Genomic DNA, 23,362 nt, shown 5'->3' with positions numbered 1-23,362 from the left:
CCTGCAGGTACCTTTGTAACGATGTGTGTGTGTGTCTGCAGCTCTGGGTGGAGGAGAGGATGCCTATGGCCACATCCACAGATCATGGACACAACCTGCAGACTGTTCAGCTGCTCATCAAGAAGAACCAGGTAACATCTACCTTCCACCTCTCCTGTGGAAACAGCTGAAATATAGGCTCTATTCTCCAAACATCAAACGAGGAACTGAAATGACCCCATATTTACCCTGAAAATAACCCAAATTAAAACATGTGGAGTTTAGGCATCCATCAGTCTTCTAAGTTAAAGAAGGGAAGGATGTTATTCTAACTTATCGTTTCTCCTAAATCTGGAACATTATCCTCCTGTTCTATTTGTTGGTACTTCTGGAGAAGATCATATCCATCCAAGGTCAAGCTGGTAACAGCAGTTCAGCCTGTCCTGTTTAACTGGGGTCCATTCTAGGAGCGTTTGAAAGTCCTACGTTTCTGAAAAGGTTTCTCTCGAGCTCCAGTCTGAACTTGCAGATGTGTTTCTGTTCTTAGTTGGTAAAACTTAATATAAATCTGGTTGTTTTTAACTTTGGATGCCTGCAGACATTGCAGAAGGAGATCCAGGGACACCAGCCTCGATACGATGACATCTTCGAGCGGAGCCAGCACGTTTTGAGGGCCGGCAGCCCCACCGCCGAGCCCATCCGCCAGAGGCTCACCGAGCTCCAGACTCTGTGGGATCAGATCAAGAAGGAGACGGAGAAGCGGCATTCCCGGCTGAGCGAGGCCCATTTGGCCCAGCAGTACTACTTCGACGCTGCCGAGGCTGAGGCCTGGATGAGCGAACAGGAGCTGTACATGATGTCGGAGGAGAAGGCCAAGGTGGGAGGAGTGCAGGGAGTTTTTCAGGTCTCCGACAGAGTTTCCCCAAAGATACATTTATAAACAGGAAGTCAAATCCATCCAAACATAGTGAAAAAACTCCATGCCGCGAAGGTTCTGATGGGAAAAGGTAGAAATTCCCAGACTTTGGCATGAGGAACATGCCACGTTTTAAACACTAATAATCTAAATACTGTATCCTGTTTGGCCAGATTAAAAAATTTTCAGCAGGGATTGGCAGAGAATGTCTGTTTTATCCAGTAGTTTTAGAGATACAATCTTTCTTCTGATCATAGTGATTTCCTTCCTGTTTGCACGCAGTTACTGCGTACTTCAGCGTATTTATAAAGGCTTTGTGGTTCAGTCCTTCATTGTTGTAATTTACTAACGTTTTAAATAAACCTAAACACCTAAATTCATGAGGTTCTGTAGTACTGACAGTTATTCCCTGCCTTATAATATCTAGATCTGTATTTCTATCTACATATGTTAGAAAGAACATGCATCCAGCTTAGTCAACACTGAGAGGATCCTAATGAAAGATCAGAACAGTTACAGCTGACAGGTCTTCTACAACCTGCTGTTACTTTCATGCATATAAATATACAACATTGTCATCTGCATGGATCTGACAGCTAACATGAGGGACAAATCTGAGCAAAATCATTAATTTAGAAGCTTATGGACCTCGCTTTGAGATGAATCTATTAAATGTAAGAAAATTTGGGCTAGTCTGGGACTGCTGTTCTCTGCATAAAAGCAGAGAACAGCAGGGGGCTGAGTACCCATCCCTGTGGTACACCAACATGTGAAGTTTTCACCCGCTTCGCTTTTTGTTTTAAAACCGATTATTTTTAATGTTTTGTTTTTAAAGGATGATGTTTCTCTAAGCTTCTCATATCATCTGTATAGTTTCTGTTCAGCTGTCACTAACTGGGTTTTGGTGTTAGTAGTTGTTGTTGGAGTCGGACACGTTTCTCTGTACCCAACTGGTTAGAACGCATTCAGTACTTCAACAAGCTGAACACAGACAGTCCTCTATCAGACCAGATGTAGTCGCAGGTCCCTCAGCTCCTGTAGGTTTGGTCTGGATTAGACTTTAACACCTATTATTTAGAGATGATATTTTCTCCCTGTGAAAATTCCAGATCCACTCCTCATTTTTCCTTATTTTCCATCCTGAGAGTCAGACGTTCCTGGTCTCTTTTTCTTGATCAGAAGGTCTGTTTGTCTTCTGTAGGTTTTTTCCTTGAAGTTTGTTTGGTTTTTCATTCAGTTTCAGTCAAATATTTGTTTTCAGATTTGAAATTTCCCAGCTTTTCTCAGCTTTCATTTTTCCTTGGCAGTTTTCCTTTCACTTCCATGTTTTGGTGTCGTTTCCTCCTCAGCTTGTTGTTTCTTGTTATGATGAAACCTTTCAGTTCAGCTTTATGGCAGCTGAATGTCTAAGACTGGTTCTGTTTGTCCAGGATGAGCAGAGCTCCGTGGCCATGCTGAAGAAGCATCAGATCCTGGAGCAGGCCGTGGAGGACTACGCCGACACCGTTCACCAGCTGTCCAGCACCAGCCGAGGCCTGGTGGCTGCAAGTCACCCTGACAGGTCCGTCTGAAGGCTAATTTTCACTTTTAGTCAGGAAAACCTCCGCGGAACAAAAACTGACTGTTGTCACTTCCTCCTGCAGCGAGCGCATCGGCATGCGTCAGTCTCAGGTGGATAAGCTGTACGCCGGCCTGAAGGATCTGGCTGAGGAACGGCGAGGGAAGCTGGACGAACGTTTCCGACTCTTCCAGCTTAACAGGGAGGTGGATGACTTGGAGCAGTGGATTGCAGAGAGGGAGGTGGTGGCCGGGTCTCATGAACTGGGACAGGACTACGAGCACGTCACGGTGAGTACTGATGGCTCGTTCTGCTGCACGCCTGAAAGGCAAATTACATGTTTCTCTCTGCTAAACTCACGTTTCCCATGTTTCAGTTTCTATTAATGGAGGAAATGTTACAAGCATTATGTGTACAACTGAAAATATTAATTTAACAACAAAATAAAAACAGGGATGCTTTTTGGTCTGGGAAGGGATGATGTCTTCTCTGTTGAGTTCTTCCCCTCACTAAGGTTTAGACATTTCTCGTTGTCTTCATCTGTTGTCTGTTCTCATCACCATTTTTAAGATCATTCTTTGATTTAAGGAAAGTCTGACGGTATTAATCCAATACCTGAAGTCCATTCAGTGCAACTACAGCCCAGAACAGTCCAACATGTTTTAAGGCCAGTTTGATGCTGAGAGAAATTCATTACATAACTTTGGGGCTTGGTTTCCCCAAAGCTTCTCCGGACCATGATGCTTACGCCACTGTGCTTCAACGCTGCTTCGTTCTGTCCCGGTATTCCTGCTCTTCTTGTTGGTTTCTTGGAATCTTCAGTCTGGGCCGGATGATGATGTTGAGACAGAAAACAAACTCCAGCTGTTTCATCTGGATGCACGTTAAAATCTGCTCTCTGGAGCTTCTGGGAGGAAGTTTTAGTGTTGTTAAAAACTCCTTTAAACATCTGATGGTCTCCAGATGGGCTGGACCTGCTTAGCTGTTAAGATTTTGTCTTCAGGTCCTTTGCTGAACTCTGTCCTCATAACTTCACCTTTTGGTCTCTTGCTTGAAGTAGCCTTGAAGCCACAATCAGGAGAAAGATCATCCAGACGTCTGAAGTTGAACTAGAAGATCTCCTCTGAAACACCTCCTGAACATTTGTCCCGTTAGAAACAAGATTTTAGTAAATATTTTAGTTTGCAACAGGTCATAACAAAGAAGATCTAGTTATTAATGTGGAAGACTAAACCTGCGTGTCTGTAGGTCCACTGGTTCATCCATGGAAGCTTTAACCTCTTCCTTCTCCAATCAGATGCTGCAGGAACGTTTCCGAGAATTCGCCCGGGACACTGGGAACATTGGGCAGGAGCGCGTGGATGGCGTGAACAAGCTGGCAGATGAGCTAATCAACGCGGGCCACGGGGACGCCGCCACCATCGCCGAGTGGAAAGACGGCCTGAACGAGGCCTGGGCCGACCTCCTGGAGCTCATCGACACACGCACGCAGATCCTCGCCGCCTCCTACGAGCTCCACAAGTTCTACCACGACGCCAAGGAGATCCTAAACCGCATCCTGGACAAACACAAGAAGCTCCCGGAGGAGCTAGGCCGGGACCAGAACACGGTGGAGACCCTGCAGAGGATGCACACCACCTTTGAACACAACATTCAGGCTCTGGGAACGCAGGTACAGCCTGGAGATCCAGGACGGCAAACCTTCTAGTCAGAGAGGATGAAACTTCCAGTTGGACAGTTTTATTTAATAAAGCAGAAACTTAGAGGATTAAATTCAGTTCATATGAACCTGGAGGTGTTTTTGACTTGATATAAATCAGCCTGAACTGTTTTTCCCTGCAGGTCCGACAGCTTCAGGAAGACGCCGTCCGTCTGCAGTCGGCGTACGCCGGAGACAAAGCTGATGACATTCAGAAGAGGGAAGGAGAGGTGAGGGATGAAAACTGTTTGTCTATTAAATCATAGACGCCTCCATGTTTTCTTCATTTAAAGAAGAACCAGATGCTGTTGATCATGTGGCTGTCAGCATAACGCGTGCTGCAAGGCTGCTGAACGGCTGCTTCACGGCTGCTGCACGGCTGCTGAACGGCTGCTGAACGGCTGCTGCACGGCTGCTGCACGGCTGCTGCACGGCTGCTTCACGGCTGCTGCAGGGCTGCTTCACGGCTGCTGAACGGCTGCTTCACGGCTGCTGCAGGGCTGCTGCACAGCTGCTGAACGGCTGCTTCACGGCTGCTGCAGGGCTGCTTCACGGCTGCTTCACGGCTGCTGCACGGCTGCTGCAGGGCTGCTGCACGGCTGCTGCACGGCTGCTGAACGGCTGCTACACGGCTGCTGCAGGGCTGCTTCATGGCTGCTGAACGGCTGCTTCACGGCTGCTGCAGGGCTGCTGCAGGGCTGCTGCACGGCTGCTGAACGGCTGCTTCACGGCTGCTGCAGGGCTGCTTCACGGCTGCTGAACGGCTGCTTCACGGCTGCTGCAGGGCTGCTGCACAGCTGCTGAACGGCTGCTTCACGGCTGCTGCAGGGCTGCTTCACGGCTGTCCCTGGGCTGCTGCAGGGCTGCTGCACGGCTGCTGCACGGCTGCTGAACGGCTGCTACACGGCTGCTGCAGGGCTGCTTCATGGCTGCTGAACGGCTGCTGCACGGCTGCTGCACGGTTGCTGCACGGCTGCTGCACGGCTGCTGCACGGCTGCTGCAGGGCTGCTTCACGGCTGCTTCACGGCTGCTGCACGGCTGCTGCACGGCTGCTGAACTGGCATCACATTGTTCCTCTGCTCTTTAATGGATGTGTTTGGAAAATAAAACCTGCTGGAAAAGCCACACGAGTTTTTCAGGCCAGAAGAATTCCAGATGTAAAACATGAATTATCATCCCAAACTCTGCATGAACACAAGGTTCTCTGTGGCTTATGGTTCTGTTATTTACTGCGGTCTGTTTTCGTTTGTTTTATGATGAAGTTTTATTAATCTGATTACTGCTCTATCAAACCAAAACGCTTCTGCTTCATCGTCAGCCTTCAGGTTTCTGTTGAAACAGAAGAGATTTTATCCATAAACTGGTTTAAAATCCCAGCAGATAAATACTGAGTTTGTTCACAGCCAGCATCAACATCCCACCTGGATGATCAGAGCTGGGTTACCTGCTGGAGACGCGTCACACAGTCGCCCCTCGGCTTCATCCTCTCTCCCTGCTGTTAGTTTACTAAAAACCTTTAAATGAACTGAAGAGAGATCAGAGATGTGTGTGTGCTGTCACACACTCAGGTGTCTGCAGGTCGTCTCTGGAGATGATCGGATCGGACCTTCACTGTCCGATAGAGGCTTCTGTGGTTTTAATGTCTGACCTTCTGGTTCTGATTTCATCTTTAAGGACTGGATCACATCTAATCTCATGTTTTAATTCAATGATTAAATGTAACAAACATCCAACATAAGATGCAAAATGCTCCGGAAGGTTCCCTGATGAAGGTGGTCGTTATAAATGAGAATGAAAGGGTTAATATCCGGGTTCATCTAAAAGTGAAACTCATATATTCTATAGATCCATCACATACAGAATGAAATACTTCAAACCTTTATTTTGTTTCGATGATTCTGACCCAACATAAAAATATTCCATCAGAACAATGTAAGAAAAGCATCATTAATGTCTAAATGTTCTGTAGAGGCCGTATTATGGCCAACGCTAGCAAGTGTAGAGCATTCAGTGTGAGATCTTTAGGTATCTTACCCATATCTACCAGAGGGATGGTTCCTGGAAGCGAGCCCTCTGGGTTCTTCATGTTTCTGGTTGTTCTGCATCATTTAGCCTCAGAACCTGAACTGTTGCAGCGTGTTGTTGATGCCGTTGTGTTTTGACCACCCCTGTATGTTTCCCTGCATATCGTCCCTGTGAGCCAGAAGAGAAAGGGCGAGGTGAGACTCTGCTTCCCTGCAGCATCAGCTTTGCATCAGCGTTCATTTTGGCTGCCCTGTCAGACTTTCTGTTTCTGTTTCCACTAAAATGACCTCCAGGAACATTTTAGTCATTTTCCTGCAGCTCTATCTGAGCGTCAGTCTCAGGCCTGCTGGGAACGTTTGTCTTGGCCTTCTCACACATGGGTGGAGGTAGTGATACCTGCTAAACTCCACCCGGCTGGGCTGCTGAGAATGTTAAAACAAACGCTCCTCCAACGTGAATGTATTTCAGTTCTGTCCAGATAGATTCTGTCAGATTGGATCAGGATGGGTTTAATATTAAAGCTTCATGCAGACGGTGTTTAGATGTGTTAGTTTCTGACCCGGAGCTGCTTTCAGGCTCCGGTGCGTCATGCCTTCATCTATATGGATCAAAAATATTCTGATACTGAGCGGATCCGCAGTATTTGCAGCTAACAACTGGACCTTTTAATTAGTGTTGCTGACAGGAGAAACTCTGCTGGTATTAAAGTTTTATTTGCTTTAATTCAACCAGATCCTCTACATTTAAATGAGGAAACCTGCAGAACCCTGTAGAACCCTGTAGAACCTTTAGATCCATGTATTCAGCTGTTAAAACTCAGCAGGCTGAGGAATATTTGTTGCTGTTTGGAGAAGCTGAATCCAGATGTTTGAGAAGAGAAAACATCTCCATAAAGAGGTCATAATGTTCTGCAGTTTAAACCAAACCAAACAGTTTGTTGCTTTGTTTCTGCTGCTGCTGTCGGAGCTTCTGCAACCTGCACGATTAAATGTTCTGATTGATTTGCTTGGATCCCGTTCGTTTCATTCCCTGAGCAGATTTAGCTGCGGTTTCATGACCGGTAGAAGCTGCCGTAATGAATCCTTCTGTCTGCTGTTTACAACCAACACGGTTCTGCTCAGAGGCTCGTCCAGATGGCTCCATACAGTCACATCCATGATGTTTCCATCTCATGTTCCCTGTAGGTCCTGGAAGCCTGGAAGAACCTGCTGGAGGCGGCGGAGGGCCGACGGGTGAAGCTGGTCGACACGGCAGACAAGTTCCGCTTCTTCAGCATGGTGCGGGACCTGATGCTGTGGATGGAGGACGTGATCCGGCTGATCGAGGCTCAGGAGAAGCCCAGGTAGGAGGTTCAGGGTCGGCTGTATTTGGCTGCAGGTGATCTGGATGTTCATGTGTGATGGTCTCGTTTTATCTCCTGGCCTGATTTAAAGATCCTTTTTTCAAATCTATGACTTACTGATACAGTGGTGTAGCATAGCAAGCCCAAACCATGACACCAACACCTTTTAAAGCAGGTTGGAAGTAGTTTACCTAGCAAACCCAAACGGTTCTGGTTGTGTATTTAAACCAGGATTAGCATTAGCATCAAATATCAAGTTTTCCACCTTTCCCTCAACAGGTGAAGCTGAAACATTTGGTTTTATTCACTGAAATAAGGAATTTAAAGTCAGTTTCTTAAAGAAGCTGCTGTTTTCATCCCTGATCTGCTCATGAAGGTGTTTTACTGACGCTCTCTGTCCTGTGAAGACTGTGACCTCTGACTTGGTTTGTTGAAGGGACGTGTCGTCGGTGGAGCTGCTGATGAACAACCATCAGGGCATCAAGGCGGAGATCGACGCCCGTAACGACAGCTTCACGGCCTGCATCGAGCTGGGGAAGGCGCTGCTGGCCCGGAAACACTACTCTTCAGAGGAGGTGAGGACAGCGCCCCCTTCTGTCTGCTATCTGTTGCAGCTCAGGAAAACTGTACCACGTTTATATAAAGTGCTGTGAACAAGCTCCTGACCTTCATTCACTGAATTAAACTGAACATTAGGAACCAGCCTGCTTTTATTAAATCATCATTAACCAGAGGAAAACATTGTTTCTGGTCGAGGATTTAAGTTCATGACCTTTTCAACTCTGAGGTGTGTTAAAGTCACACTGATGCCTCGGTCCTGTTGTTTATAGACAGATAATAGCATTTCTTTTTAACGCATTTAATTAATGGGAAGAAAATAAATGATCATATTATTCATATCATATTTTTTAGTGTTTGGCCTATCCAAAGTAAACCGGCTAATCGATCTCTGGACATCTCTACATATGAGACGGTTCTGTTTGACAGAACTTCCTGCTCTGCTGTGGTTTACTTTCTCATGAGGCCATCAGCTCCCTCTAGTGGTTACAGAAGAAATTGGCTATATTTGACACACTTTAAGAACAATTAGTACAAAATATTTCTTTACCTCAGTCATGAACTGAGGTGGATGCACTGTAAAACCACTTCCTGGTGCGCCTCCTGTTGTTTTCCTGTTTGAGGAGAATCCAGAGGAGACTCATACATAATTCCTGACTGAAGATCAGTCTAAGGAACATTATCCAAACAATGCTCTTTTCAGAGCAGCTTCTGCCTTAAATCTTTCTATTTGTTTATTTGATTAAAGCTTAAAAAAAAACTTTAAGGGTTTCTAGAAAGTTTTTTTTATTATTTCATTCAGGTTTTTGTTTCTGCATTAAAAATGTTTCTTAGTGTTGTTTCCATCCAGCACAACGCTGCACAGCTGCAGCCATATTCAGGAACACAGCCTGACTGGTTTAATTGGTCCTACTCAACCAGTACGTTCTGCCGGCAGCCATGAACTTTATATTTATACTCCAGTCATTACTGCAGCTGGCCTCAGAACGCTCTGATCAACCCTTACTGCTGCGTTCAGGAACAGCACGCGTTACTTTAACTCATCAGTTTACAGGAAAACAGGACGATCCCTGTGATCTGAGAAGATCAGCTTTGACCCCGCACCTTGGTCCTCCACTGAAGCTCTAAATGATCCAATTAAACCTTGAGTAGATGCACATTTTCTGCAGTTTAACCTCCTAGATTTTCATCTTGAATCTGTTTTGTGCCACAGATTAAAGAGAAGTTGCTACAGCTGACAGACAAGAGGAAAGAGATGATTGATAAGTGGGAGGACCGATGGGAGTGGCTCAGATTGGGTGAGATGTTTCTCCTGGTTTTTCTGGTTCTGAGACAACTGGATCCAATCTGACCTGTAAATGTGTCCTCAGTCCTGGAGGTGCACCAGTTCTCCCGGGACGCGGGCGTGGCGGAGGCGTGGCTGCTGGGGCAGGAGCCCTACCTGTCCAGCCGGGAGATGGGGCAGAGCGTGGACCAGGTGGAGAAGCTCATCAAACGCCACGAGGCCTTCGAGAAGTCTGCCGCCACCTGGGAGGAGCGCTTCGCTGCGCTGGAAAGGCTGACCACGGTGAGGAGAGCAGGAGCGCGACGGTCCGGACCTCCAGTGTCAGAACCAGAAACTCACTGTGATTTTGTGTCCAGATGGAGTTACTGGAAGTAAGAAGAAGGCAGGAGGAAGAGGAGAGGAAGAGGCAACCAGCCGGAGCTCAGGCTGCTGAAGCTGCCGCTCAGAACAGGTGAGAAGGACAAATATACTGGTCAAACTGGGAGCTTTAACTGGGAGCTTTAACTGGGAGCTTTAACAGCTTTAAATTAAGAGTCTAACGGAGAGGTTTATCTCGGGGGTTTTAGTGAATTTTTGGTCCTTATTTTCTGATGTTTTGATTCTTTTGTGTCGAGTATCTTTTATTCATTTCTTTTTTTTTGTTAGTATAAAATGAAGTTTTTTACATTTTTTTACCCAAAACAACGTTCATAAGTTCATCGTCGTGTCTGTGTGTCTCCACAGAGAGGGCGAGCCGGTGTCCCAGAACGGGCTGCCGTCCGAGCAGGAGTCCCCCAGGGTTAGTTACCGCTCACCTGCCTACCAGACATACAGCAGCACCCTGCAGAGCCGCAGAGCCGCCGCTGCAGCTGCCGCTGCTGCTGCTGCTGCTCGAAGTCTCCCACAGACATGATGTCCAAACTAACAGAACACACACCTTCGTTCTTTCCACCAACACTCACCACATTCCTGTATTTGTCTGTTTAAATGGGACCTGGATCATTTTGTTCAGAGCTATTTCATTTTTAATCAAATTGCTGATTAGGTTGTTATAGACGGAACAGGAGGAGCTGTTTGTGTCGTCACCTGGATCCTCCTGTTCAGAGCTCATTATAAGGAAGACTTTAACATTTAAAAAGCAGATCACGGTCCTACTTTCAGACTATTAAACATCTCAGGTGTTGGGGTCCAGGACCATCTTTAGGTTTATTAGGTTAATGATGACTGAATTAACTCCGACTGCAGCTGACTGCACCTTTTAACTCTAAAGGGTCATTCCTTCATCCAACATTTACATTTTTGGGCTCTTTTGTTTGACTTTGATCTAAAACCAGTTTAAATGGTTCCTTCATGGATTCAGACAGAAACAAATAAAGCTGCTCCCTTGAACGGAACAAGTTAGAAGATCCAGGTGGAGGTTCAGACTGGTTTGGTCCTCCATATTCTGTTTTGTAACTTCTGAAGCTGCTACAAATTTCCAACAAAACCCCTGAAAACTTTAGATGTAAGGAAGCTACAAGGTTAATTGGTTCTTGTTGTTGTCTTTGTCTCTCTTAGAAATCTGAGACTCTTTAAGACTTGGATCCCGAGAAAACACGTTTTTTATCCTTCAAACTCAACATTCCTGTTTTTACTTCATTTGTTAAAAATAAATAATGTTTAAGGTGCTTTAGAACAAGAGGTACTCGTACATGAACCATGTGAACAGGAAGTGATGTTTGTGTGGTGTGAGTGAGACTGTAAGCATTTAGTTTGGGACTACAAACAGACAAACATTCATTCCCAGAAAAACAAGTCTTCATCCTTCCTCTGCTCATTTTTCCTTCTCCTCCTCTTCCTCCCTTCTCTGTCTCCTTCAGCTCGACACTCCCGTCATCTTCTCCCCTCAGCTCTTAATGTTTCTGCTCGTTTACGTCATCATTTACAAACTCACGCTGTGGAATATGAACACCTGAACGCCACATAAAGCTAACAGAGTTCAGTTCAGCTAAATGGATCTGATAGATTCATCTTCTGATGTAAATGATCACATCGTCAGCATATCGAGAAATCCAGCAACACAAAACCTAGAAAATTCACTAATTATTAGTCAGTGTTTCAAAATCCGATTGGTGTTTATTTAAGGATAAATGGCTAATTCTTGTCATCTTAGCCAGTATATTAAATGTTTTATTTATCTTAGAAATTATTAATTACAAATATCTTAATAATTAAACATTTATTTTACCTCTTACCTTTGAAATGATCAAAGTTCAAGTCTGTAAAAGATGGAGATTTTAAAAATACAATGATTATTTATTTACCATTGTGCTTTTATTTTTAAAAGTTTAGTTGTAGGTTTTAGTTTGAAAGAGCAGAACCTGTCCCACTTCCACCTGTCTCCGATGTGACTCCTACTGAAAGCTGTCCATCTTCATACGGCTCATTGCGTGTTAACGAACATGTTAACTAGCGTGTTCACATCTTCATCTTCACACTAACGTACAACAGAAACAAGTTTCTTTACATTGAGTGTTCTATGTTAAATCTTTCAGAGAGATTTTTTTTTTTTTGTGGAAGAACTTGTAGAACTGCAATTTGAAAGATTCGGTTCTGACTGGATCAGAAACCAAAGACGGAACAGTTACTGGACCTCCTTCAGACCGGTGGATTTCAGAGTTTCCCTACCCTTAAAGACTTCTTGATATCTGACACATGGGAACGTATAACAGAACCGGCTACTCTAAATACGGTTTTAACTTGACATGAGGAGCGTCTTGTGTTAAATGAGCAGAAACAGCTCAACTAGCTCTTCTCTGCAACATTTTTCTCAGCTGAATTCACTTTCCGCCTCAGTCTGTCTAGATTTAGTTCTGAAGTGAAGGAAAAGCTGAACGGCTTTGGTTTGACAGATTTACACCATTGTTTTACATATCCATCATTATATGGATCATTCCACAGAGACTCGTCTTTCATTTTACACCATTCAGAACCACATTGTCCCTCGGTGTCCCTCATTGTCCCTCAATGTCCCTCGGTGTCCCTCATTGTCCCTCGGTGTCCCTCATTGTCCCTCAATGTCCCTCATTTTCCTTCGGTGTCCCTCATTGTCCCACAGTGTCCCTCATTGTCCCTCAGTGTCCCTCATTGTCCCCCAGTGTCCCTCATTGTCCCTCATTGTCCCTCAGTGTCCCTCAGTGTCCCACAGTGTGAGTGGTGAGTGCTTGTGTCTCCTCTCATTGTATCCAGTTGTGTTCATTAACTGTAATCATGTCTTTATTTGTCATCCTGCTTTCTGTTGCATGTCCATCCCTACTTCATTTGTCCCCAGACTAACACACATTTGCAATAAACCCAGTCAGAACCAATGTCCACTTTGACCCGTCCTGGTTTGTCTCTCCTGATGTCTCATCCTTGCTTCTGTGTCTCTTCATCCTGGGTATTCAGCTGGTTTTCTATGGTTGGGTCTAAACCAACATTACTTCTCAGACTGATTGGAGGAAATGACGACACTCAGATGTTCTGCTCAGTGTTTAACCTGCAGGTTTTGGGACAGAACTGAGTTCCAGTTCTTGGTCAGTTTTAAAAGTATTTTAGTTCTGAATAAAAGAAAAGGTCCAACAGATGAAAGCTGGACAGATGATGGCAGTTATTGAGTTATTTCTGGTTTTGACACTTTGGGATTCATGATACATAAATAAGACAATTAAAACAAACCAACTCAGTTTAACCAGAAACTCTGAAACCGATCTGTTCACCCTGCAGACAAGCGATCCAAAGTAAAGCTCATGTTGTCAGACTGGGTTCAGGTTCTGTTTCAGACAGCATTCAGTTACTGTTTTACTGTCTTTCACACAGAAAATTAAACTGAACCCTTTTCACATTTAGACCAACATTATCAAGTCATTAATCTCCTGCTCCACATGTTCCAGATGCTCCAAACACACCCGGTTTAAATGAACGGGTCGATAACAGGCTGCAGGTTAAACTGATGAGATGATCCAAGCACTTCCATCAGGTGTGCTTGGATCATCTCACTGGACGTCCTGCTGAGGTTTTCTGCAACAACAGAGAAACAAAAATACCCACAGAAAGATGAATTGATGCAGGAAAAGCCTAAAGTAGAAAACATCTCAACAAACACCTGATTGTTCTGATCCAGAATTAGATATTCTGGATTTTTATTTTCTCCAGATTCCTCTCAGAGAGAAATAAAACAGTCAGATTAATGTGGAAGATGAGGAATCTTGTCATCAGCATTCAGATAAAAGATCATATCTAACCAGATGAGTTTAGGATGAAAACTCTGAGCAGCATCTGTCCAGCTTAACTGTTATCGATATCAAACATCACAATTGAGATAAAAACTGTTCCAGTATTTTCTGCTCAGTTTTAGTAAAGTTTTACAACAAACTATGTAATATTTTCATCAAACATGCAACTTTTTAAACTCAGAAGTTTTATTTTAATTTGAAAAGTTCTCAGTTTGATGAGAATAAAGTGTGTTTTTCTCAGCCTGGTCCAACAGAACATGGGTCAATGATGCAGATGCTCACCTGTTCAGGGAAAACCTTCAGACTCATCAGCTTTAGTCCAGTTGTCTTGTGAAGAAGTTAAAGTTTCTAACTTCTGTCATTGAGAGTTCCCAGCATCAAACAGGTTAGAGAACATTTTCCTGTCGGTTAAACGGTTAATGAAGCTCAGGGTCGGTTGAAGGTTAGGAATGCCATCAGTTCTCCAAGTAAAAGCTCCTCGGATCCATCCGAACCTTCTCTCAAAGCTCCCAGGATCCTTCGGGCCTCTGATCGGTTCCCAACCCAGACTTCTGAAGGTCTAACAGGGTAATAAGCATCGGTTTGGAGTGGTGTGGAAAAATAAAATCAATTACATTCCCCCCTCACTGATAACTCGGAATAATGACTTCCAAGCAATTTTCTGGATAATTGTTTGAGATTGTTTTGTGTGTCTTTCCTCTGCTGTCTTCTTTCCTCTCTGGTGTGTGTCGTGTGGTGGTGGTGTGATCCTGCATGTCCTAAACCCAGAGATCAGTGCATGATGGGTGAAAAACGAGACTCAGATTTTCCTGATGAGCTGAAACTAAATAATGAACCACTGCCAAAAACTGCCTCCATCTGCTGATGGTCAGGAGGTGATGATGGTTTGATGGATGGAGCTGAAGTTCAGAATAAGGCTGGGAATGACGGGTCTGATCCAGGTTTATGGGTCCAGGTCAGAGTGATGCAGGAACATAAAATCATTAAAGCTGAGATCAGGGTGGAGCTTTCTGTAGCTCTGTGTTCTGATTGGGTCGGAGAACTTTGGGAGCCAGTGACCTGCACCCTCAGCGGTCTATTCAAAGTTTGGTGGAAACAGTCTGAATAATGTAGATTATATCTAAGAGTTTTATTCTTTAAAAAGTGGAATTATTGTTCCATAAAGGCTTGCTTTGTAGCTGAAATGTTTGGTGGACTATAGCACCTCCTGGTGGTAGGAAAGTTGATATTTTACAAATATTTTTCCAAATTGTCTTAATGTTGGAAAAGCATTTTGGGAAAGTAACGCACCAACTAATAATGACAGTAATTATTTAAAGATTTTTGTTCTTATGACCTCAGACTCAGATTCTCACCAAAATTGTCAGAAAGTAAATTTTTGGCTTTTTGTGAGCCTTTCTTGTCCAAATCAAAAATCTTTGCATACTTGATAGTATTTATAATGATATTTTCATCAGGAATAAGACTTATGGCTCATTATTGTTGCTATAGTGACCAGCTTGGGACAGTGAGGTCTTTTCTTTGGTGCATATAAGATCTTCAGGTTGAGTTCAGTCCCATAAATCATCAGAGATGTTGGTATAAACAACATTCTAGTGTCTTCCCAGCCTGTGATTGTTTTCTGCTCTGCATGTTGCAGCTCTAATGACTGATTCACATCTTCTAAATCCTCTGACATCACTCCATCTCCAGTCCTCTGACTTTGCATCCCTCTGATTGTAGGAGAACGTGGATGGGGGCGAGGTGGTGAACGGGGTCTCAGAGCCCAGCCCGTCAGGGTCTCCTGGCGCCTCCCGCAAAGGCAAACCCAGCCAGGCGGCGACGCTGCCAGCTAAAAGCCAACAGGATGCCCCCACGTCGCAGATGGAGGACTTCCTGCATCGTAAACATGAGTGGGAGGGCCACAACAAGAAGGCTTCTAACAGGTAGGATCATCCACAAGCTGCGGAGAAGGTTCTCAGCTTCATTTTGACATCAATTCCAGTTACAGAAACGACATATTTATTTTATTTAAATAAAGTCTGCTGATAGAGCACACATTAAACCCTGAGTTTCATTGCGTCAAAGTAACATCTGATTCTGCTGAGAATAGAGCAAAACTTACTTTGTGGTCAAAATTTCCCCAATTTTTCCTTTTTTTAGTAACTCAGCTCTGCTCTCCATAAAGATATAACTTGGTTAAAATTGGTTGATGGAAATGTTCATACTTTATTTTTTACAGTGCAGACGTGTCTCTTACTCCACCCGCTGAGAGGACAAAAGACAGAAATAATAACAGACCAAGCTGCTGATGGATAACCTGTTGAAACAGATAAATGTGTCTCATAAAGGATTTATTGTTTCAACCAAACCACTGATGCAACAATCAAAGCTGTTTTTAATACTAGTCTGTTAGTTTTAGGCAGATAGATCAGAATATCATCAGCAAAATGATGAGCAGGAATGTTTTAGCTCGGTGAAAGTTCCTGGTTTTAGTTGGATGAATAAAAACTGTTCCAGGAGCTTTAATGTGGCTTCATCAAACAGTAAATGCCATCCTCACAGAGGCAAACTAAACGTTCCCGGTGCAGGTCCTCTCTGTGAACTGAAGCCAGATGAAGATCAGGTATTGATCACGACGTTTGAAGGTTTGGTACTGATGCTGACTCCTGCTGCGTCTCTGCAGGTCATGGCACAACGTGTACTGTGTGATCAACCAGCAGGAGATGGGATTCTACAAGGACCAGAAGAGTGCCAGTCAGGGCATTCCTTACCACAGCGAGATTCCCATCAGCCTGAAGGACGCGGTGTGTGAGGTCGCTGTGGACTACAAGAAGAAGAAACACGTCTTCAAGCTCAAGTGAGTTTCAGAAGGAAATAAACACATTTACATGCAGAAGCTGAACTCGGTCCGCTCCTCTGTTCTGATGTAACCTGAAGATATTTTTATACAAATAACATTTTCTGTTTGCCTTTAACATCTTATAACCACATTAGAATCTACATTATCTGTTGTTTCTGTCTGAACCTTCTAAGATCTGCTAAACAACAGTTGATGGGCCGAGCATCACTACATCAGACCATGTTTCACTGCAGGCTTCTTCTTTAGGTTTAAAACAACAACTGTTTGACCAGAACCTCCTGTAAATGATTCATATTTATAGTATTAGCTGTCATATCAACAAATATATCCAAATGTTTTACGTCTCTTATCTCCACTCCGTGATCCAGAGCTGGTTTCTGTCTGCTGACCCAACATCTGTGAAACTGTTGATGGTCTCTTTACATTTCTAATTGTGTCGTCACCTCCCCTGTAAACAATCTGTGGTTTTCCACATGAGATGAGGGGTGAGTGATGTGTTCAGGAGCAGTAAGAGAACCAGAGCTTCCAGCTAATTAGATGCAGACAGGCAGTGGTTGCTATGGAAGGTTATACTTTGAATAGTCAGGATGTTGTCATTTTAGACCTCACTGGCGTAAAGCATGAATATATGTTGCAGATATTAAACGTTTTCCAGCTTTACTGACATGTATGAACCTCCACAGGATCACTGATGGGAACGAGTATCTCTTCCAAGCCAAAGATGACGTAAGTAAATTCATCTGATTTTAGTTCCCTGAGTCCAGATAAAGTTGCTGATAATTCCCTTGATGTTCCTGGTAGAAGACCCCTTTGTTTAGTCCATTCTCAGCTGATTTCCTGTGACTCAGGTGATGTCGACCGATTGATCAGCAGGAATAGAGGGCAGAACTGCCTGGTTCTGTCCCAAACTGGCAGACTGGGACAACTTCGTTTCTTTTGGTGATTTGAAGTGACCACGGGTCTAGTGGGGTTCCTCAAGGCTCCATTCTCAGCCCACTTCCACAGATACATCCCAGTAAATTACAATACCATTGAAAACTTCTTTTATATCAGTAATTTAAATCAAAAAGTGACACTTAGATATCACCAAACTTCATTACACACAGAGATGTATTTCTATCCGTTACCATCCTAAAAACATCAGAATAAAGAATTTCGTGGACAAAGAGAAACTATAGAGAAACTGGTGCAGTCTTTTTAATGGCATTTATGGAGTCAGGCGGCTGCAGGTCATCCAACATGCTGCTGCCTGACTAACACCTTAAATCACTGCATGTTTGTCAAAAGATAAAGTTAAGATTTTATTTAGGCTCTAGTGGCCTTTATGTTTCAGTTTTGATGAGAGTAGATTGACAGGAAATAAGTGTGGTGAGAGGAAGGGGGGAAAAGGAATGCAGTAAACGTCGCCGGGCCGGGATTCGATCCTGCGACAGCCTGCGTCGAGGACTAAGGCCTCCGTACATGGGCCGTGCACTTAACTCTCATATGAAGCATGTGGACCCCTCCGGTCTGTGTTCCCAGGACCAGAACCAAACAGGGTGAGGCAGCGTTAGGTTCTCTGCTCCTCAGCTCTGGAACAAACTCCCTGAGAACCACAGATGTGCAGAAACTCTTAGCTCCTTTAAATGACCCTTGGTATAATTAACTCAAATCACTTTCAAATAAAACAATCAGATTTACATCCAGATCTCCTTTTGCCTTCTAGGATGAGATGAACTCCTGGATCTCAACCATCTCTGCCGCCGTGGTGGGCACCAAGTCGGAGGTCACGCCCAGCAGCCACAGCCCGCCGGGCCCCGCCGCACGTGCTCAGACGCTGCCGGCGACCGTGGCAGCAACGACTGCGGAGTCGAGTCCCGGCAAACGGGAGAAAGACAAGGAGAAACGCTTCAGTCTGTTCAGCAAAAAGAAATAGACGCTCCTCGTTCCTTTCTTTCTCTCTTCCCTCCTTCCTTTCTTATTCACGCGGTGCTGTTTGGGATCGCTCCTTGTTATCCATCGATCTTTGGTCCGATTTCCTCATTTATTGACCAGATAATCGGTTCTGGGTCTCATAGCGGCTGCTCAGAATGTAGTTCTGTTTGTTTAATCCATCCTGATGATGTAACATTAAAAAATAACAGTCACTCCTAACATTTACCTGCTCCTCCAGCTTCCTGCAGCTTGCTACGTCAGATCTGATCCCAAACAGCCCCTCTTCCTCCCCATCTTTTGTCCTCCTCTTCCTCTCAAAGCGTGACTCCAGCATGCCAGCTCCGAGCCAAAACTCTCCACTCTGTGCCTCTCAACCGTCCGGTCGGCTCAGAGCTTCAGTTTAGCTGTAAACGGCCCGCCTGCATCCTGGCCTCGGATCCGAAGCGGGAACCATTTAAAGGAGGGACAGAACCACCGTTAAACGCTTCAGGCAGCTGCTGTCCTACAGATACAATCATCATGTGGAGGAATTCCCAGTTTGTTTTTCTTACTGCTGTTTCTCGTCCAGCTTTTTCTGTTGAATTCTGCCTTTTGTGGGTCGTGTTTACGCTCCCCGGTTTTCCCTGGAAGTTGTAGGTAGCTCCTGTTTGGGTCCGCCCTCAGTCCTTTTTGCGAGGCCTTGTCTTTGCAAGATGCCGTGTATCCCTGTGTAGTGGGGAATCTGGGAGCAGGGCTGGATACAGCTCTGGATTTCACCTGGAATCTGCAGAGTTTGTTGCACTGAATGGTTCTGTGTTTCTGCTGGCTGGTTTTGTGCAATAAGCAGCAGCTCGGGTGCAGTCTAATTCCTGCAGCAGAACAGAGCAGCCAGAGTCTGATCCAGAGCGTTACCCGGCCCTGCTTCCAACTGTATGTATAACTTGTGTATAACAAACTGTTTAAAATAAACCTGTGTTTAATTTCTTCACTTATTAGAACTAATAATATGACCAACCGTGATAAGCTTCAGTGATTTAAACTTTCTTTATGTGAGAACAAAAACCTGAATAAAGGAGGAATCCAGAACCGAGACCAGTAGGAATGTTTGATCAATTTTCCAACAATCAATGAGGTTTCTTTTCTACTTTAGTTACATTTCTGAGACATTAACCTTTGCCCTTTACTTTCTTGAGTCATGTTTAGTTTTGTGTTCCACAGTTAAGCTGTCTGAGGTTTATTTAGTCTGAAGTATGAAGGCGTTGATGTTCTATAAAAGCAAAAAGTAACTTTAAGCATAGCTGTTAAGTGGATTCATAAAAGTAATTTTCTGGAAGTGAATATCGGTCGCTTGCTTGTTGGCTTCAGCTCTCTGTTGTTCAGAGATTTCCCACTTTTTACAGTGAAATCTGTTTGAGCTCCATGTGTGGAGGCTTGTACGGAAGTTCCTTCATGACAAAATTCACTGAAACAAACGGAGCTGGAAAATCTCTCCTCGATTAAACAGAGAAGACTCTCAGATGATGGATGATGAAAGGCAGCATTATTAAATGTGTTAAATGTTTGACTGTTTCCTACAATTCTACATCAGTTAATAGTTTACAGTCCACATCGTGCTCCTTCAGTATGATTCAAAAAGAAAACCGTTTATTTTCTACAAATCACACTCACTAAATAGTCATTAACAGAGCTTTTACTGATATTAAAAATCAGATGTTAGCTGTCAGTAATCGAGAACCTTGCTACCTTCTCCATGTTTTCTAGACAGATGGCGGGAGCATATTTTTTTCTGTGAAAAAGACTCTGATTGGAAGAATACGCTAACGAAACCACCCTCCAGCCTCCAGGGGGCGCTCCAGATAGCAGCTGAAGGACAAACCCGATGATGAAACATTGTTTTCAACCTACCCGATCTATTCGTTTTTAAGGCTAAAACAGCTTCTGTAAAATAAACGCTATTCGTGATTATTGTGAAAAAATTAATTGTCCATCAGTTTCTGTGTTTTAGCCTAAATTTACCACCAGTTCAAACTCAAGTTTTGTTTCAGGAATTTTGTTGTAAATGGTCTTCCATAGACCCTGAATAAAGTTGGTGTAAAGCAGCAGGAAGGAGCCCGAACATGTGAAAGGTCAATCATATATGTGGGAGTCCCCCCCCCACCCACAGCTGATGGAGGAAATCCGGCTCTTTCACCTTAAAACCTGACAAACTATTCACCTGGGGGGGGGGGCTGCTTCATTTTCTATTAATATTATTTTGTGCTACAATCTCTGGCAGTTAAATATAGCGTGCATTTCTCTGTCACTGTAAGCATAGTAACAAGATATTTCTTCATTCTGCACAATCAATGCCGCCACGTTGGGGGGTTGCTGTGCCTCAGGCCTGGGGGGTGGGGTTGCTGTGCCTCAGGCCTGGGGGGTGGGGGCTAGGTGGTTGGTGTGAGGCGGACCGGGGGTCACTGCTAGTTGGATCTGCACCCGTAGACTTCTCCCCGTCTCTGTTACATTTGTGCAAAAAAGCCATTAAAAAGCTTTTAAAACAAAATGACCCGACTCTGTCTGGTTCGTGTTAAACTCACAAATACACACAAGAAAGTAAGTACACCTTCTGTAAATTGTGAGGTTTTCTGTCAGGTCAGACTGTCCTGTGCTCAAAGAGTCAAAGAATGAAATGGAGATGTTTGAACATAATGCACAGAAGCATGTTGGAGAAACCCAAACAGCACATCAGCACAAACATCAGCTGTCAAGCCCAGTGGTGGAGGTCCGGTGATGTGGAACTTCACGTGTAGTCATGGAGTGGACCATAAAGTTCTGTAGAACAAGGTAGTCTAGAGTCCAATGTCCAACTGGTCAGCAGCGAAGCTTGGTCCAAACTGGGTCGTCAACAGAACATTTATCCCAAACACAGTCACTAGTCTACAACAGAATGGATGGAAATGCTATGGCCCAGTCAAAGTTCAAACCTCAACCTTATTGAAATGCTTTGTTGGGACCTTCAGAGAGCTGAGCAGAGAACCTCAGTGAACTGAAGTAACGCTGGAGCGAGGAGTGGACCAGAACTTTCACAATGAGTTCAGGTACCTAATGTGAATCAAGCTCAGGAAAATGTTCACCTTGATGAAACCTCTGTCCTGATTTCACTGATCAGCTGCTTTAATGAAGGAAATGATTCAGTTACTGCATCACAATAATAAGGAAATGTAGCGGAAGGAAATAATTAGTTTATCTTATAAATCAACGCATTTTAGTGACAAAGATGGACTCAGTCAAACATGGTAAATATGTTTGACATTTCATTTCCGGAATATGTTTTGGTCTTTTTGATTAAATAAGCAGATGATCAGAAAAAAAGTGTTTTTATTTGACTATTTTCAGACCATGTAATTCTTCAAACTCTTCATACAACTAGAATAATTTGTCACCTTGTTGAGAACCTGAGAAGGTTGCTCTCATTTGTGGTTAAAATGTGGAAACTGATGAAGTCACTTTAAGACTTTATCTGCAGAGAAACTGACTATTTATTCTTCTCTCCTTTGATGAGTTGCATCATTTTAATTTCTGTTAAATGCAATAAGCTGTCATTTCTCCAACCTGTCAGGTTCAGCACCGAGGACAGCCCCTTCTCTTCATCTGCTGGGATTTGTAGTTCCTTCTCTTCCTGGGTTTTAATTATTCTCGGTCCTAAAGAACACAGACTTCCACAGTGCGTTGCGCCTGCGCGTCCTGCTGGGGTGTTTTCTCTGCGTGCGCAGGTATCAGAGTGTGATCCTTCAAAATAAAAGCTTTCACACAACAGAATTCAAACCTCAGTTAATTCAAAGCAGCAGCATTTATTTGGTGGAAAATATTCACCCCCTGATTGATTCTGTTTTTGCTTTTTCGTCATACTTCGATATTTTCCATCTTCAAACTAAATGAATTATTTAAGGACAAAAAGCCTTCCAAACCATCTGGTCCCTGTGTGAAAAGTAATTACCCCCTAACCCTGATAACTGGCAATGAGTCTTTAACCTCACTGTGGAGGAATTTCAGCCTGCTTTGCTTTGCTGATATTTTAATGTATTGCATTTCAGTGTTTTCTAGCTTTAACAACCTGTTTATGCTATTTTGAGCAATAGGTACTCTGGACTTTGACTAGACCAATCCAACAATTTTTAATTTTTTTGAGCCATTCTTGGTTAGACTTTCTGGTTTCCTTTGCATCATTGTCCTGTTGCAGAACCCAAGTAATCTTGAGCTTAAAGTCACTATGATGGCCACATTTCTTCCTTTAGGAGTTTCTGCAGCAGGACAGAAGTCATGGTACGGACAGTCGTACAGGTTCTGATGAAGCTAAGCAGCCCCAGATCACCACACAACCACCACCGTGTTTGACTGTAAGTATTGTGTTCTTTTCTGAAATGATGTGTGAGTGTTACACCCGATGTAACGGACACACACCATCCAGATGGATCCACTGGATCATAGCAGAGACTTGGATCTCTCCCATGGTGGCCATTTCTGCCCCCCAGTCGCTCTTTCTGATTGTTGAACCATGACCTCTGACCTTAGCTGAGGCAGTGATGCCAGCAGAGCTTTAGATGTCGTTCTGGATGTCGTAGAAGTGACTTTGTAAACTGACTGATGGATGTCAGCAACTGTTTGTCATCTGTTCTTGAATTTCTTTATATGGGGACGTGAAGTGGTGCTTTTCTTCTAGCCTACTTCATTTTGTCAGACAGGTTATGTCCTTTATTCTAGGCAGAAATCAGGCTTAGACGTGACTAGGAAGATTCAGCTGATCACAGTTCATCCATGATTTCTCATAGGATCACAGTGGCTTTGATAGCTCATCTTCATAAATCAAGTCATTTAAAAACTGTTTTTTTTGTTACTCAGCTTTTCTTTTTCTGATATTAAAATGTATTTGATCAATTAAAACATCTAAAAAATCTGAAAGGGGGAAAATATGTATTTTTTACAACAATGCATAAATAACGACATGAAACTGATGAAGCTAAAATAATCTGATAAGTTGAACATCTTTATATTT

General features: G+C 43.8%; 1 protein-coding gene across 2 annotated transcripts in view; it reads left to right on the top strand.

Annotated features, from left to right (window-relative positions):
• Nucleotides 1-19,422, top strand: part of LOC124859384 (spectrin beta chain, non-erythrocytic 1) — a 100,299-nt gene extending 80,877 nt beyond the window's left edge. For both annotated transcript variants that reach the window (XM_047352138.1, XM_047352137.1), the window contains 16 exons: nucleotides 42-131; nucleotides 578-856; nucleotides 2,326-2,456; nucleotides 2,539-2,743; nucleotides 3,751-4,125; nucleotides 4,296-4,382; nucleotides 7,363-7,520; nucleotides 7,957-8,095; nucleotides 9,292-9,376; nucleotides 9,449-9,645; nucleotides 9,720-9,814; nucleotides 10,087-10,141; nucleotides 15,318-15,520; nucleotides 16,261-16,434; nucleotides 17,121-17,163; nucleotides 18,143-19,422. In XM_047352138.1, coding sequence (XP_047208094.1) covers nucleotides 42-131; nucleotides 578-856; nucleotides 2,326-2,456; nucleotides 2,539-2,743; nucleotides 3,751-4,125; nucleotides 4,296-4,382; nucleotides 7,363-7,520; nucleotides 7,957-8,095; nucleotides 9,292-9,376; nucleotides 9,449-9,645; nucleotides 9,720-9,814; nucleotides 10,087-10,141; nucleotides 15,318-15,520; nucleotides 16,261-16,434; nucleotides 17,121-17,163; nucleotides 18,143-18,352 — 2,526 coding nt within the window. In that variant the 3' untranslated portion in view covers nucleotides 18,353-19,422. The remainder of the gene's footprint in view (nucleotides 1-41; nucleotides 132-577; nucleotides 857-2,325; nucleotides 2,457-2,538; nucleotides 2,744-3,750; nucleotides 4,126-4,295; nucleotides 4,383-7,362; nucleotides 7,521-7,956; nucleotides 8,096-9,291; nucleotides 9,377-9,448; nucleotides 9,646-9,719; nucleotides 9,815-10,086; nucleotides 10,142-15,317; nucleotides 15,521-16,260; nucleotides 16,435-17,120; nucleotides 17,164-18,142) is intronic.
• The last annotated feature ends 3,940 nt before the right edge of the window (nucleotides 19,423-23,362 follow it).

This window comes from Girardinichthys multiradiatus, chromosome 22 (assembly GCF_021462225.1).
Source record: "Girardinichthys multiradiatus isolate DD_20200921_A chromosome 22, DD_fGirMul_XY1, whole genome shotgun sequence".
NCBI classification, from domain to species: domain Eukaryota; kingdom Metazoa; phylum Chordata; class Actinopteri; order Cyprinodontiformes; family Goodeidae; genus Girardinichthys; species Girardinichthys multiradiatus.
The sequence above is the reverse complement of the archived record's forward strand: the minus strand, read 5'-3'. Positions and strand labels throughout refer to the sequence as shown.